The sequence below is a fragment of the Mytilus californianus genome, unplaced genomic scaffold (genome assembly GCF_021869535.1).
Source record: "Mytilus californianus isolate M0D057914Y unplaced genomic scaffold, xbMytCali1.0.p SCAF_3, whole genome shotgun sequence".
NCBI lineage: Eukaryota > Metazoa > Mollusca > Bivalvia > Mytilida > Mytilidae > Mytilus > Mytilus californianus.
In genome coordinates, this window is record NW_026262679.1 from 91,823,529 (window position 1) to 91,840,055 (window position 16,527).

General features: G+C 33.6%; 1 protein-coding gene across 1 annotated transcript in view; it reads right to left on the minus strand.

Moving 5' to 3' along the window:
- Positions 1 to 14,669, minus strand: part of LOC127735405 (U4/U6.U5 small nuclear ribonucleoprotein 27 kDa protein-like) — a 28,181-nt gene extending 13,512 nt beyond the window's left edge. Inside the window, exons 1-3 of the mRNA XM_052245584.1 lie at positions 14,545 to 14,669; positions 3,176 to 3,214; positions 898 to 985 (exon numbers count right to left, since the gene is read on the minus strand). Of these exons, the coding sequence (XP_052101544.1) occupies positions 898 to 985; positions 3,176 to 3,214; positions 14,545 to 14,578 (161 nt within the window). The 5' untranslated portion in view covers positions 14,579 to 14,669. The remainder of the gene's footprint in view (positions 1 to 897; positions 986 to 3,175; positions 3,215 to 14,544) is intronic.
- Positions 14,670 to 16,527: the final 1,858 nt, after the last annotated feature.

A 16,527-nucleotide genomic window follows, 5' to 3' on the forward strand; every position in this document is an offset into this window, starting at 1 on the left:
GAAATGTACAAAAGTATGCATCAGGTATCCTGCTCAAAGATGTTTTTAATACTCAAGCACCAAAATGATTATAAGTTAGACAATTAAGAATATATATTGAAACTTTACAAGGTGTATATGTACTGTGGATTTATTATTATTTGTAGGATACATATTTCGTGAAAAGGGTTGACCCAAGAATTAAAATTTTTAACAAAGTACAAATTTTTTATCAGGAAGTATGCAGGCTTTGGCAAAACCATGAAATCAATTTTTCCTTCCTCAATCCACGAAAAGAAACAAATCTGCAGTACATTTCTATCTCTCTTTTTATCAATCACCTGGTTTCTAGATAGTATCAGCTCAATACTTCAGCTGCATGTACATGTAAAATATGAATTTTTTTTATTTCTCATGAAAAATTATCACATGATATTAAGCATATCATCTAGCACTTTTAGCATGAAATTGGTGAGTTATGCATTTTCATTGCTTTTACTCATCTTGTCCATGGATAACACTATCTGTTTTCAACATTTCTATGGAATGCCACATTGGAAATTATTCTGACAAGTCTCTCTTCAACTATTTATTACACTGATTTGAGATTTTGTATTTAGAATAATATTGGTAAGTAATATGATGTGATGTATCTTCACAAACAAAATGTGCCATGTGATTTACAATTTAGGAAAAGCATACTGATAAACTGTTAAAAAATATAAAGAAACTATACGTTCTCAATGTATTGCTTATCATAGTAAACTATAATTCTTAATGAAGTTTCAACCAGTCAACTTTTAAAGAGCAATTATATAATCTAGTAAATTATTCAAAACAAAATGCTCTGTTTAATAAATTATTTAATTGAAAAAAAAATGAATCTATTAATGCTGTTTGCAGCTATCATATAACAACCTTTTAGGTGATCCAGATCTCGATCTGTGTCTCTCTCGCTCTCTTCGTGGTGATCGTCTTCTGGGAGATCTTGACCTGCTTCTGTGACCTATATTATAAGGAAATATTAAATTCACAAAGAAGTTTCATACAATTCTGCAAATTTGGTTTGGTATAGCCATTCCAAAAGATACATTTTTTCGTATAAATTGCAACATATCTGACTGCACATGCTGTCTGTGACAAAGTTAATACAATGCATAGAAAAATGAAAGAACCTTAGTGAGCGCGCTCACATACCCCACGTCCCCACATTGTCATTGGAGAAATAAAATAAGTGTAAGAAAAAAATATTGTATCAGAAAAAAATATTGAATCATAATTTCCTGTCAATATGCACATCTACATAGTATGTCCTTATTATCTACACAGTTTCATGAAATTCTGTTGTGTGGTTTGAGAGGAGTTGCGATGACAAAAGGTTGCAGTAGTATATTGGGCAAATAAGTTCAAAGGGGCGTAACTCCTGGAAAAAAAATTGAATCGTATTTCCTGTCGATATGCACATCTACGTAGTATGTCCTTATTATCTGAAAAGGTTTCATGAAATTCTGTTGTGTGGTTTGAGAGGAGTTGCGATGACAAAAGGTTGCAGTAGTATATTGGGCAAATAAGTTCAAAGGGGTGTAACTCCTGGAAATAAAATTGAATCGTAATTTCCTGTCGATATGCACATCTACGTAGTATGTCCTTATTATCTGAAAAGGTTTCATGAAATTCTGTTGTGTGGTTTGAGAGGAGTTGCGATGACAAAAGGTTGCAGTAGTATATTGGGCAAATAAGTTCAAAGGGGCGTAACTCCTGGAAAAATAATTGAATCGTAACTTCCTGTCGATATGCACATCTACATAGTATGTCCTTATTATCTGAAAAGGTTTCATGAAATTCTGTTGTGTGGTTTGAGAGGAGTTGCGATGACAAACTGTTGCAGTAGTAAATTAAAGTAAATAAGTTCAAAGGGGCGTAACTCCTAGAAAAAGAATTGAATCGTAATTTCCTGTCGATATGCACAACTACATAGTATGTCCTTATTATCTAAAAAGGTTTCGTGAAATTCTGTTGTGTGGTTTGAGAGGAGTTGCGATGACAAGAAACAGGACTGACGGACTGACGGACGGACAGACAGACAGACGGGTCAAAAACATTATACCCTCCGCAACTCGTTGCGTGGGGTATAATAAGTGAAAGGCTTGGTTTAACTCATAATTTCATAGTTTTAAATGTAGTTATAAATTTATTCTTCTTTTTGTAAGTTTATAGGGTGTAAAAGTGTTGAATGTGCACACATTTTTTTGTATGAATATTCCAAAGATTTTCCATGCTTCATACAAAAGGTGCTTAAGTCAAAGCTTTTACACCCCTATAAAATTAAAAAAGAAGCATTAAATTCTTAAATAAAATTCTTTGACATATCTGACTTGCTGGGTTGAACATAAAGCCAAATGTGTAATAGAGTAATGAAAACAAAGAAGAAAACTAAACAACCGAGAGAAAAAGATAAGACCTACACGGTGCATATGATAAAGTTTTAAACAAACCAATAAATCATATCAAATATATTAATAACAGCTTAGTACAAAAATGTATCTTATAGAATGGTGTAATTAGTAATTTCTGGGGAGATGCAGGTGTTGATAAGTAGGCATATCTTAAAAGAGATATTCATCTAAATACTTCATTGAAATTAAATGTATATGTGAATTATAGTCATGGTGATAAGCATATCAAAAGTTAATTGTGGTCTTTTCGTTCTAAGTATAAACATTTAAATCAATCATTTTATAATTATGAAATATGGCTATTCTGTGCATTTTACATCTGTTTTTTAATGAAAGTGAAAAGATGTTTTTCAATGCATATTTAACAATAAAATTAAAAGGCATCATGAGGTGCAGCATCAATTTCCCATGCAACTTACTTTATACTTATATAATATATTTTTGAATTTGGAAAGGTGCCATGATATAATAATGTGCCCAAGATTGGTCATCCCTGAATTAACATTTATATACAGTTTATGATTTTTATCTGGATGAAGATAAAATATTGATGAATCTGATTTGAAAATAAAAGCTCTGGATTCAAACAATTTTTACAGTGTGTACTGTAAGCAATAACTTGTAATATGGCATATTGGTCAGCACTATAAAAGATACTCCATTATGTTTACATAATTATACAAAACTAAATATTAAGTCAGTGTTATCGGTATAAATGCAAGAAAGCCTAAAATTCTTACGATGTCTTTCTCTGTCTCTAGATCTTGATCTTTTTCTATCTGAAATCATATCAAATAAACAAGTAGAGAAAGGGAATTAACTCCAGTATTAAAAGAAGTACTCTATTTTTTTCTATAGGTGATTTCCCTTGTATATAATTTAATGCATACTGCCTAAAAAACATACAATTAAAAAAAATTCCACCTACATGTACCTGAATCTTCCTACATCAATGATTGTATACAAGTATGTAGCAATACTGCACTTTTTAAATTTTTTAAATGTTTACATGGTTCAGTATTTCAGTTTGTCAGCACATGTCCATCAGTTAATTAGGTCTTTCCACTTTTCTGTGGAAAGACCTATTGTATTTGTTCTGATTATTATTATTATTATTATTATTTTTTTCTTCCGCCTAATTTTGTTCTCGCGTAAAATTTTTGTTTCGCAAGATGTCCCTTAGATATTTCTTATATAGTATCATACAGTTTATGCGCTTTTTATTTTCACCCATTCTAAGCCGAACAATTTTCTTTGTAGGAGTTATCTCCCTGAACACTGTTTTCCTTGTGACTGCATCTCCTCCGTAACCGTAAAAGAAAGCGACAAATTTATTTTACCAAATGGCTCACTATATCCTCAGGATTTGTTGTCCAATTTTGACGGAAGCGATACGAAGACTCCATATGAGAGTTATTTCCCCTAATGCATTTGAAATAAGTGATATGCATTTGTAACTGGTAAACCATAAGTGATAGAGACCTAGGGTCTGTTGATTTGAGGTCCTTGGTCCTAAAGAATAGAAAACTAGGTCAAGGTCAAAGATCAAGGTCATGTTGTGATTTTTTACATTAAGTTCATATCACTTCTTCCTAGAAAGAGTTATAGATATCGACAAAACAATTTAACCAAAAAGTTTGTCGCGACACGCGTTTACTAGAAATTTTTGGTCGAAATGGTACGCGTCATTTTATTGCAGGGTCAATGTCCCTGTTATGGTCGAATCAACAAATTACTTATCAAAACTTCAAACTTTGCAGCTATCATGTTGTAAATGTTTCTTATCTCAATAATGAACCACAGTCTACCACTACACTCCCCCCCGCTTTTTTCAACTGATTTTTTTTTAAGTTATCCCATTTCAAAGAAAAGAAGATCGCTTTTAGTCCCGTACATTATACTGTAAAATGCTAATCCTTCTTATGTACAAATTTCTTTCTGTAATAGAAATCCACCCCTGCAAAAATCTGCTCCAATTCATGTATTTTCTGAAATTAATCGATGAGACACGTGCGGTCCGCTTGATTGCGAAATTAAAATCAATGTATTACTGAAATCCTACAATCAAATTTCTAAACATGCATTAAAATACAAATTTGTGCTCCCGTAAACATGTGTACGTAATATGTATGCGTGATCCGACATCAATGACCTGTACAAAATAAAAACAATAGTTATCGTGTTTCTCTGATCAATACACATGTGCTCTGTTCGATATATTCGAGCGTCACGTGACTTCAAAACATCATCACGCGCGCGGACCTAAAATTAGAATAAAACATTCGAGATCCATATCCAAATATGGAAAGTGAAACTTCCAAGACAAAATGTTACTCATTTTTTTTCTTCCTACAAGTTGAAACAAAATGTACACACAACACATAAAAGAAACCATGAAGTATCAGTTCTTGTAGCAAATAGAGAAAATTAGAAAAAAAAGAAGATGTTATGATTTTTATTTATTAGGAAATCCTGAAGCTGTCCGTTTGGGAGTGCGGGATATACAAGTACGCAGCCTCGTCAGAATATGAACGTCAAGTCCGATGCCTCGCATAGAGAGAGTGTCATGCAAACTTTCAATCAATCAATCAATCAATCAATCGACCAACCAACCAACCAACCAACCAACCAACCAACCAACCAACCAATCATGTTTCGGAGGGGAAAGACCGTTTAACAATTGTTTTTAAAACAATTGATTTATATTTTTAACTTGATTTTATTTGTATTGAATTTACATTTTGTAACATATATTAGTTGACTAAATAACTTCATCTATCAACTCATTTGTGTATATCAGGTTGTAAATCAAACAGAGGAATCACCTGTGTCAGCATGTGCCACTACTTTGTAATGTTTTGACTTTTCATCCTAGTTTCGTATATGTATTGTAATTGATTTCATAAATTATACATGTAGCTTTATGTTTAACAAAATTTCAGCTCTAGCTTACAAGGGTTCTCAGTTCTTACAAGGATATTTCAGGATGAGTCCTGGAACTCATCACTTTTTGAAGTAGTGGGTCCAAGCTGATCTGATAATTCCATAGTAGAGTCATTTATATACATTGTACATTGTAGCTCTGATCTGAACTGTCTTTTATGGCAAATTGGGCTTCAATCACAAGATTAATGAAATGCTAATAATTCATTTTGGAATCTCTCAAGATTTACCTTTATGCAAAGTAAAAAATTAAAATGGAAGTCAATTTGGAAACGAGACATTTAGGCCATGGAACCAGTTCAGTCTTGCTTTGTCTTGGCCTTGGTTACTTTAGCCATACTTTTATTTTATATTGCAGTTGTTAACGTATTTGAATTTTTTTTTCAAGTTTGTACATTCATCTCTTGATAAGTAGTATTTAAAAGTCAATTAGGAGTTGATTGCTTATACAGACTTTTGACTGTTCTAAAAGATGCTGAAATCACACACTCATTTTGAGTCTATTCCTTTGATATTATTTCAAAACACACACCTGTGTCAATCATTTAGACACTTATTTCATCCAGTTAGATAAACATATCTGTGTAGTCGTATTGATTTTCTGTTAAATAATAATAACTATCACATCCATTAAAACAACATTATTATAATATTTTAAAGCAAAACTAAAATATATACATTGATGTGTTAATCATAGATATTTACACAAGTAATTACAATCATGGACATATTTATGTTTTTGAATTCTACATGTTTTTTTTCTCTTTTTAAACGTCAACGTACTGCATTACATGTATCTGATCTGATCAGTAACCTATTGTTCTGGTAAATCTGATTATTGTTACTTAATGATGAGCTATGTGTAAATTGTCCGTGTATATCAGCGTTCATTCATTTTAGTTTTGAAAAATCAAAAGGAAAACCCATTCCACCTTTTATACTGCAAATTTTCTATTCATATTTTTAGGTGCTACACAGTTGCTGATCATATATTTCCTTAAGCCACCCCTACTACATTAAAACTGATTATGTTATGAACACACTTTGAGGCGATCACTGACATCAATTATGATAAACTCATTTCTCAATATTTATTTTACAAAAATCAAACCAAAAAATATTTGTTCTTTTTCACCGGAATATTTATCAACAACACGATTTTCACAGAAAACATAACAATTTAAGTCCACAAAAGTAAGAGGCCTTTTCTAGGATGAACCTTTAAAAGCAGAATTAAATACAAAGTGATAACAAACTAGAGGCTCCCAAGAGCCTGTGTCGCTCACCTGATTCTACTTTGGTTTTAGAAATCATGTAAAAATAGATTAAAATCATAACAGATACCTTAATAATGATTGAGGCCAAATTTGGTTTTATATTTGCCCCGTAATTTAATAAAAAGTCCTGGTGGCCATCTTGAACAGTAAATGGGCAACAAAGTAGCAATACTTCATGCACCTCATAAGGAACATTTATGCCATGTTTGGTTTCCTTCCATTCAGTGCTCCTCTAGAAGAAGCATTTGTATGTATTTCCCATAGGGTCTTATGTTAAACTAAGTCCCCTGCTGGCGGCCATCTTGGATGATGGTTTGGCTAAAAAGTAACAACACTTGGTCAGCACCTCATTAGGAACATTCATGCCATGTTTGGCTTCATTCTACTCAGTGGTTCTCTAGAAAAAAACATTTGTATGTATTTCCCATAGGGTCCTTTGTAAACTTACTCCCCCTGCTGGCAGCCATCTTGGATGACAAATCAGCTACAAAGTAACAACACTTGATCAGCACCTCAAAAGAAATATTCATACCATGTTTGGTTTCAATCCATTAAGCAGTTTTCTAGAAGAAAACATTTGTATATATTTCCCAAAGGGTCCTTTGTTAAACTAAGTCCCCTTCTGGCAGCCATCTTGGATGATTGGTTGGCTACAAAGTAACAACACTTGTCAGCACCTCATAAGGAACATTCATGTCATGTTTGGTTTCATTCCATTCAGTGGTTCTCTAAAAGAAGACATTTGTATGTATTGTCCATAGGGTCCAATGTTAAACTAAGTCCCAACTAGTGGCCATCTTGGATGATTGATTGGCTACAAAGTTACAACACTTGGTCAGCACCTCATAAGGAACATTCAAGCTATATTATATTTCATTCTATTCAGTGGTTCTCTAAAAGAAGACATTTGTATGTTTTTCTCATGGGGTCCTATGTTAAACTAAGTGCCTCTCTGGCTGCCATCTTGGATGATGGATCTGTTTCAAAGTAACAACAATTTTTCAGCACCTCATAAGGAACATTCATGCCATGTTTGGTTTCATTCCATTCAGTGGTTCTCTAAAAGAAGACATATGTATGTATTGCCCTTAGGGTCCTATGTTAAACGAAGTCCCCGCTAGGCGCTAGCGGCCATCTTGGATGATTGATTGGCTACAAAGTTACTACACTTGGTCAGCACCTCATAAGGAACATTCATGCTATGTTTTATTTCATTCTATTCAATGGTTCTCTAAAAGAAGACATTTGTATGTATTGTCCATAGGGTCCTATGTTAACCTAAGTCCCCCGCTGGCGTCCATCATGGATGATGGATCAGCTTCAAAGTAACAACACTTGGTCAGCACCTCATAAGGAACATTCATGCCATGTTTGGTTTCATTCTATTAAGTGGTTCTCTAAAAGAAGACATTTGTATGTATTGTCCATAGGGTCCTATGTTAAACGAAGTCCCCCGCTGGCAGCCATCTTGGATGATGGATCAGCTACAAAGTAACAACACTTGGTCAGCACCTCATAAGGAACATTCATGCCATGTTTGGTTTCATTCCATTCAGTGGTTCTCTAGAAGAAGTACCACCACCATAATGTATACTCGCCGTGAGGGCAAAAAAAAGCATAATCCTTTTAGGGTTAACAAAAAAACTTGAACATTATTATTTTCCGCTTCGCCCCAAAGCACACGAAGACTCTTCAACTCGTATCGATCTGCGGGAATAATGACTGTTACCTTGTGAACTAGTTAAAAATTTACTAAGTGTGTAGGTCTTGACAACACGAATAGTTCATTTTCACATCACGTCAACGGATTCTCGTCCTGGTGTGCATGTAATATTTGTTACCGGACATTAATAACCATTCAGTCAATCAATAGTTTCCGTATACTAGTAGATGAGAAGCTGGAACTGCTGTTATAAAAAAAAATACACATTTTCATGTATTACGTTTTTATTTATTTTACAAAAAAGAAACATCTTGTATATAGATTCGTATTTCAAAGTCGTTTCTATATATGGGCAGGTAATACAAATGGTTGATTGTTAAAGCATTTAAATAAATTGTTAGTTCTAACTCGTTTTACTGGACTATTTGGTCATTCGATTTTATAATGAATTCTCTCTCCGAGTCGGACACTTAACTGCTGATTTTTCATGTTTTTGTTCGAAAGATACACCAAACTTTTAATACACGCATCTTCACTGTTATCATCTAGATATTGCCATACAACTGGTCGAATGCATAAGTATTTGTTAATTAACAAATTCAGATCATGAAAAAGATCGTGGTCAATTTAAAGTACCATTCCCTCTGAAAAAGTTCATTAATTTCAACTTTGAGAATTCCTAACTGCGTAAAATTAGAAATTCTGTTTTTCTCTCTCTTGTAGAATTTACCCACAAATGTTTTAAACATTTAAATACATATGTTAAGCAAAATATATGAAAATGTCCACCAAGTATTTGGTATCCAATGATGTTTTTGCTAACAGAAACTCCACATATAGTATTGTGTTTATGTTTATTGTTTGTTTTTTATAAATCTACTTTGCTCAATACAAAAACTAGCATATGGAACAAATCTCCGTGATCTTAAAAGCTCTCACGGTGTATAAAAAAATGCAAACAGAAATGTTTAGTCTTCATTCGACTCGAAGTTAAACAAATAGATGACCAAAAAACCACAACAAAATATACAAGTTTTATTACGGTTGTGATTGTTTTGAAACGCTATATATGCGAAGCTTCAAGGGGGACCAGGGCTTGCCCCAGACCTACGGGGGCCTAAGGCAGCCCCCAGACCCCTCGCCCTTTAGTTTGTGACTCCACTTCATTAAGAAGGTAACTACGCCCCTGCAAGCTGATCTGATAATTCCATAGTAGAGTCATTTATATACATTGTACATTGTAGCTCTGATCTGAACTGTCTTTTATGGCAAATTGGGCTTCAATCACAAGATAAATGAAATGCTAATAATTCATTTTGGAATCTCTCAAGATTTACCTTTATGCAAAGCAAAAAATTAAAACGGAAGTCAATTTGGAAACGAGACATTTAGGCCATGGAACCAGTTCAGTCTTGCTTTGTCTTGGCCTTGGTTACTTTAGCCATACTTTTATTTTATATTGCAGTTGTTAACGTATTTGAATTTTTTTTTCAAGTTTGTACATCCATCTCCTGATAAGTAGTATTTAAAAGTCAATTAGGAGTTGATTGCTTATACAGACTTTTGACTGTTCTAAAAGATGCTTCAATCATACACTCATTTTGAGTCTATTCCTTTGATATTATTTCAAAACACACACCGGTGTCAATCACTTATTTCATCCAGTTAGATAAACATATCTGTGTAGTCGTATTGATTTTCTGTTAAATAATAATAACTATCACATCCATCAAAACAACATTATTATAATATTTTAAAGCAAAACTAAAATATATACATTGATGTGTTAATCATAGATATTTACACAAGCAATTACAATCATGGACATATTTACAATGTATGTTTTTGAATTCTACATGTTTTTTTTTCTTTTTAAACGTCAACGTACTGCATTACATGTATCTGATCTGATCAGTAACCTATTGTTCTGGTAAATCTGATTATTGTTATTTAATGATGAGCTATGTGTCCGTATGTATTAGTGTTCATTCATTTTAGTTTTGAATAAAATGCTCCGCTGGGCGCAGCTTGATACGACCGCAGAGGTCGAACCCTGAACAGTTGGGGCAAGTATGGACACAACATTCAAGCTTGATACAGCACTGAATTTGGATTGTGATTAAATATTTGACACAGCATAGGTTTCTGACACAGAATGAATGTGGTCTAAGAACTTAAAATTTTTTAATTTACCTATTCAAACCATATCATTATTATTTGCTTTTATATATAAAACAGAAATAACCAATTTAAAATGGAAATTTTAAAGAAAAAAAACGGAAAAAAAAGGAAACCCCCCCCCCCCCCCCCCAATTTTTTGAACCCCCTTATGATTCATCACCCCCAAACTCAATCCCAGCCTTCCCTTTGTGGTATGGTACCTTGCAGTACAATTTCAGAGAGATCCATACACTTGAACACAAGTTATTGTCTGGAAACTAGAAAAATGCTTGTTTTTAGGCCCCTTTTTGGCCCCAAATTCCTAAACGTTTAGGGCAATTACCCCCAAACTCAAACCCAGCTTTCCCTGTGTGATATGGAACCTTGTAGTACAATTTCATAAAGATCCATACACTTACACACAAGTTATTGTCCTGAAACTAGAAAAATGCTTGTTTTTTACCCTTTTTGGCCCCTAATTTCTAAAATTTTGAGGAAATTACCCCCAAAATCAATCCCAGCATTCCCTTTGTGGTATGGTACCTTGCAGTACAATTTCAGAGAGATCCATACACTTGAACACAAGTTATTGTCTGGAAACTAGAAAAATGCTTATTTTTGGCCCCTTATTCCTCAACGTTTTGGGCAAATACCCCCAAACTCAATTCTAGCTTTTTCTTTGTGATATGGAACCTTGTAGTACAATTTCAGAAAGATCCATACACTAACACACAAGTTATTGTCATGAAACTAGAAAAATGCTTGTTTTTTGCCCCTTTTTTTGCCCCTAATTCCTAAAGTTTTGAAGCAATTACCCCCAAAATCAATTCCAGCATTCCCTTTGTGATATGGAACCTTGTGGTACAATGTCAGAGAGATCCATACACTAACACACAAGTTATGTCTGGAAGTTACAAAAATGCTTATTTTTGGCCCCTTTTGGGCCCCTTATTCCTTAACTGTTGGTACCATAACCCCCAAAATCAATCCCAACCTTCCTTTTGTGGTATTGAACCTTATGGTAAAATTTCATAGAGATCCATTCACTTAAACTAAAGTTAGAGTGCGAAAACCAATGTGTCTTCGGACGACGACGACGGAGACGACGCCAACGTCATACCAATATACAACCACAAAATTTTTTTTGCGGTCGTATAAAAATCAAAAGGAAAACCCATTCCACCTTTTATACTGCAATTTTTCTATTCATATTTTCAGGTGCTACACAGTTGCTGATCATATATTTCTTTAAGCCACCCCTACAACATTAAAACTGATTATGTTATGAACACACTTTTAGGCGATCACTCACATCAATTTCATTTCTTAACATTTATTTTACAAAAAATCAAACCAAAAAATTTTTGTTCTTTTTCACTGGAATATTTATCAACAACACAATTTTCACAGAAAACATAACAATTTAAGTCCACAAAAGTAAGAGACCTTTTCTAGGATGAACCTTTAAAAGCAGAATTAAATACAAAGTGATAACAAACTAGAGGCTCTCAAGAGCCTGTGTCGCTCACCTGATTCTACTTTGGTTTTAGAAATCATGTAAAAATAGATTAAAATCATAACAGATACCTTAATAATGATTGAGGCCAAATTTGGTTTAATATTTGCCCCGTAATTTAATAAAAAAATCCTGGTGGCCATCTTGAACAGTAAATCGGCCACAAAGTAGCAACTTCATGCACCTCATAAGGAACATTTATGCCTTGTTTGGTTTCATTCCATTCAGTGCTCCTCTAGAAGAAGCATTTGTATGTATTTCCCATAGGGTCTTATGTTAAACTAAGTCCCCTGCTGGCGGCCATCTTGGATGACAAATCAGCAAAAAAGTAACAACACTTGGTCAGCACCTCAAAAGAAACATTCATACCATGTTTGGTTTCAATCCATTCAGCAGTTTTCTAGAAGAAGACATTTGTATACATTTCCCAAAGGAGCATTCATGCCATGTTTGGTTTCATTCCATTCAGTGGGTCTCTAAAAGAAAACATTTGTACATATTGCACTTAGGGTCCTATGTTAATCGAAGTCTCGCTAGCGGACATCTTGGATGATTGATTGGCTACAAAGTTACAACACTTGGTCAGCACCTCATAAGGAACATTCATGCTATGTTTTTATTTCATTCTATTCAGTGGTTCTCTCAAAGAAGACATTTGTATGTATTGTCCATAGGGTCCTATGTTAACTGAAGTCCCCCACTGACGGCCATCTTGAATGATGGATCAGCTTCAAAGGTAACAACACTTGGTCAGCACCTCATAAGGAACATTCATGCCATGTTTGGTTTCATTCTATTCAGTGGTTCTCTAAAAGAAGACATTTGTATGTATTGTCCATAGGGTCCTATGTTAAACGAAGTCCCCAGCTGGGGGCAATCTTGGATGATAGTTCGGCTTCAAAGTAACAACACTTGGTCAGCACCTCATAAAGAACAGTCATGCCATGTTTGGTTTCATTCCATTTAGTGGTTCTCTAGAAGAAGTTAAAAAAGTTAAAAGTTAAAGACGACGACGGACGCCAAGTGATGAGAAAAGCTCACTTGGCCCTGTGGGCCAGGTGAGCTAAAAATGGGTACATTGTAAGGATTCAGAGCCTCGTTTCAACACCATATCATTATTATTTCAAGTCAAAACACTTATAACTGTATATATAATTCAAAATATTCTCTGTGTCACTTCATGAAACAAGGCAAACTGACATTTATTTTTATTTTTCAATGACCAAAAATAAAAAAATAAAACCATTGTTCACTTTTGAATTGACAATTACCCAGAGTTGAAAAGAGCAAGTGAATCCAAGTGTCTTAATTTTTTTTTCCTTTTATGATATGTTATTTCTTTATTCATAAATTAATATTGCTAGAAAGGGACATGACCATAAAATTTGAAGTTGAACCTGGGAATAGTATATCTAACAGAAAATGAATCTGATAGGCTTTTCAGTATAAAATTGATTAAATCCCAAACTTCCCAAGACTTCGCGAGATTGATGGATTTTGGAAGCATCTGACTGCAAAACCATCGAGAATGTTCAATAAATTAACTACATTATTACAAACATTCAACAAATAAAAGTTTTATCTTAAAGTAGATATACTTTGTCAAATAAAATTACCAGTATAAGTGTGATTAATTTGATGTAAAGTGCTTTATATTATTGGTTTGTGAAATTCACGGTTACTGAGAATGCCATCGGCGCCATTTTTTTATTACCCTGTTTGCATTCTGTACCCTTCTGTGATGAAATGAATACTATTATGACAAATTTGAAGTGACAGAAATCAAGTTCGATACACTGGCCTCACTCATTATGTAGTTTGAATGGCATTTATTGATATTATTAGAAATTATTAAGATAATAGCGATTGCGTATTTTACACATGTCCGTTTCCATATCGTGTAATTCGTTTGATGTGTTTTGTCATTTGATTTTGCCATGTGATTAGGGACTTTCCGATTGAATTTTCCTCGGAGTTCGGTATTTTTGTGATTTTACTTTTTATTTACTATGACCCGACAATGAAATCCGCTATTATTAGGTAGTGTCAAGTCCTGTCAATATATATGTTCCTGGTTGAACCGAAACCACCAAGGTCAACCTTACAAATGGCCAAAATGTCTGGAAAGTGACAATTTCAGATATACATATTGACAAGGAGTATGTTTTTGAATATTTTTTGACAGTTGGCAGATAATCTTGATGATGAAAGGACACAGCTTGTGAAATGAATTTGGCTCAGAGATGCAAGGGTTCATGAAATGGCATGTCCATATAGATAATCATGCTTCCAGGATGGGTATGCCCTGTAAACAAGAACACAGACCCAAATAATGAGGATCTTTCCCAACCTGCTCAATGTCTGAATTCCATATGAAAAAGAAAGTTCTCATAAGACTATCGATATAATTATCACAATGTTAGGATAACAATAATTGCTAAATATCGAGTCGAAGTTAAGTGTCTTTAAGTGGGTAAAAAAAAAATTGGTTAACCGTTACAGCGTGACTATGTACCACAGTATCAATTCATAAGACAGCGTAGATATTACCTCTTCTTGGAGATCGAGATCTACTCCTTGGCATTCTTTAATTAGTTGTTTCTCTAAAACTGTGAAATAAACGAAACCTCTTGTTTTCGAACGGATGTGTCGGCTATGTAGGTAATCAAAAATCAATACCTGCAACCCTGAAATATTTCCGGAACTACCGCCTGGCAGTAATGTCGTTTGGTTTCTGGCTTTTCCCCAACATTTGAGTTTGTGTCAACTAGGATAGGTTAATCTATTTTAAACTTTATTTTCTTAATTGCAATCATATTTATCTGACAGAAAACACATTAAAGGTGGATACTCTTCTGACAACAAATTATCTCCCCTGCAAACACTGAAAAAATACATAGATTAGGAGAACCTATTCTTAGATGTATGAAAAAATTGTTTCATATTTTAACAGTCAATCATTTTTGTTAAACATTTTCTGTTACTTTTTAAACATTTTAAATTGTCATATTCACACAAAGATAATATTTCTATATTGAAATTCTAAAGTTCGAACAGACCAGGTTGCTTGTAAATAAAATTGTGGAAAAACAGATAGGTTTTGAGAAATTGTAACAAACTTAGGACTTGTCAGAACATGCTGAAAATGAATTTATGGAGAGAGCTTAAGATTTTGCATGCACATGTACTTTCCACTTTTTTCTCAATGACTAATGATAATAAGACAATATGCATTTCCATGTAGATTTCAAATAACCTTATTTAACAGATATTCATTTTTTAAATGTATGATTGTGTTTCGAATAACTTTCAATCAGTTTGGTAACCCACATTAACAATTTTTTATAGTTTGTTCTTATGTTGTATTGTTACACCACTGTCCCAGGTTAGGGGAGGGTTTTGCACCAGCAAACTAGTTTAACCCCGCCACATTCTGTATGTGTCTGTACCAAGTTGGGAGCCTGTAATTCAGTGGTTGTCATTATTTGCAGTATAACATATTTGTTTTTTGTTCATTGTTTTCTTCATAAATCAGGCCATTAGTTTCTCGGTTGAATTGTTTTGCATTTGTCATTTCGGGGCCTTTTATAGTTGACTATGCAGTGTGGGTTTTGCTCATTGTTGAAGGATGTTACAAATTTCTTAATTCCATAGTTTTGATATACTGTCTTTATAATTTATATATTTTTACACAATATTCAAGCTTGATACTGTCTGAATTTGGATTGTGATCAAATTTTTGACATAATATAGGTTTCTGACACAAAATAAATGTGTTCAAAGATCTTAAAAATTTGAAATGGGACATTTAATTTACCTAGTATGGTCTGATATCCAAAATCTAACAACATGGTTAGATTCAGCATATCAAAAAACACCAAAAATTTGATTTTAGTTGAAATCAAACAAAGTTTAATTTTGGACCCTTCAAACCTCAATATAGACTAATTTGAAAACAGAGCCCAAAATAAAAAAATCTAAATGCACAATAAGATTTAGCATATCATAGAGCCACAACAATTCAGTTTTTGATGAAATCAAACAAAGTTTAATTTTGGACCCTTTGGACCTCAATGTAGACCAATTTTAAAATGGGGCCCAAATCCAAAATAGTTATACAAGGTAAGAACCCTAAAAAATCAAAGACTTAATTTAATCCCATTGAAATTGGTTAAAAGATTTGTATTTATTTTCAATTGAAGATTTCTTGCTATTGCGCAATACTGTGCTGTGTGTATCTCCTGCCATATCAGTATTTGTTGCTTTTATATATAAATCAGAAATAATCAATGTAAAATTGGAGAATTTTTTGGGGAAATTCCTCAACTGTTGGTACCATAACCCCCAAAATCAATCTCAACCTTCCTTTTGATGTATTGAACCTTCTGGTAAAATTTCATAGAGATCAATTCACTTAAACTAAAGTTATTGTCTGAAACCAAATGTGTCTCCGGACGACGATGATGCCGACGACAACGACAACATGATAGCATTATATGAACGCAAATTTTTTGCGGTCGTATAAAAATCATA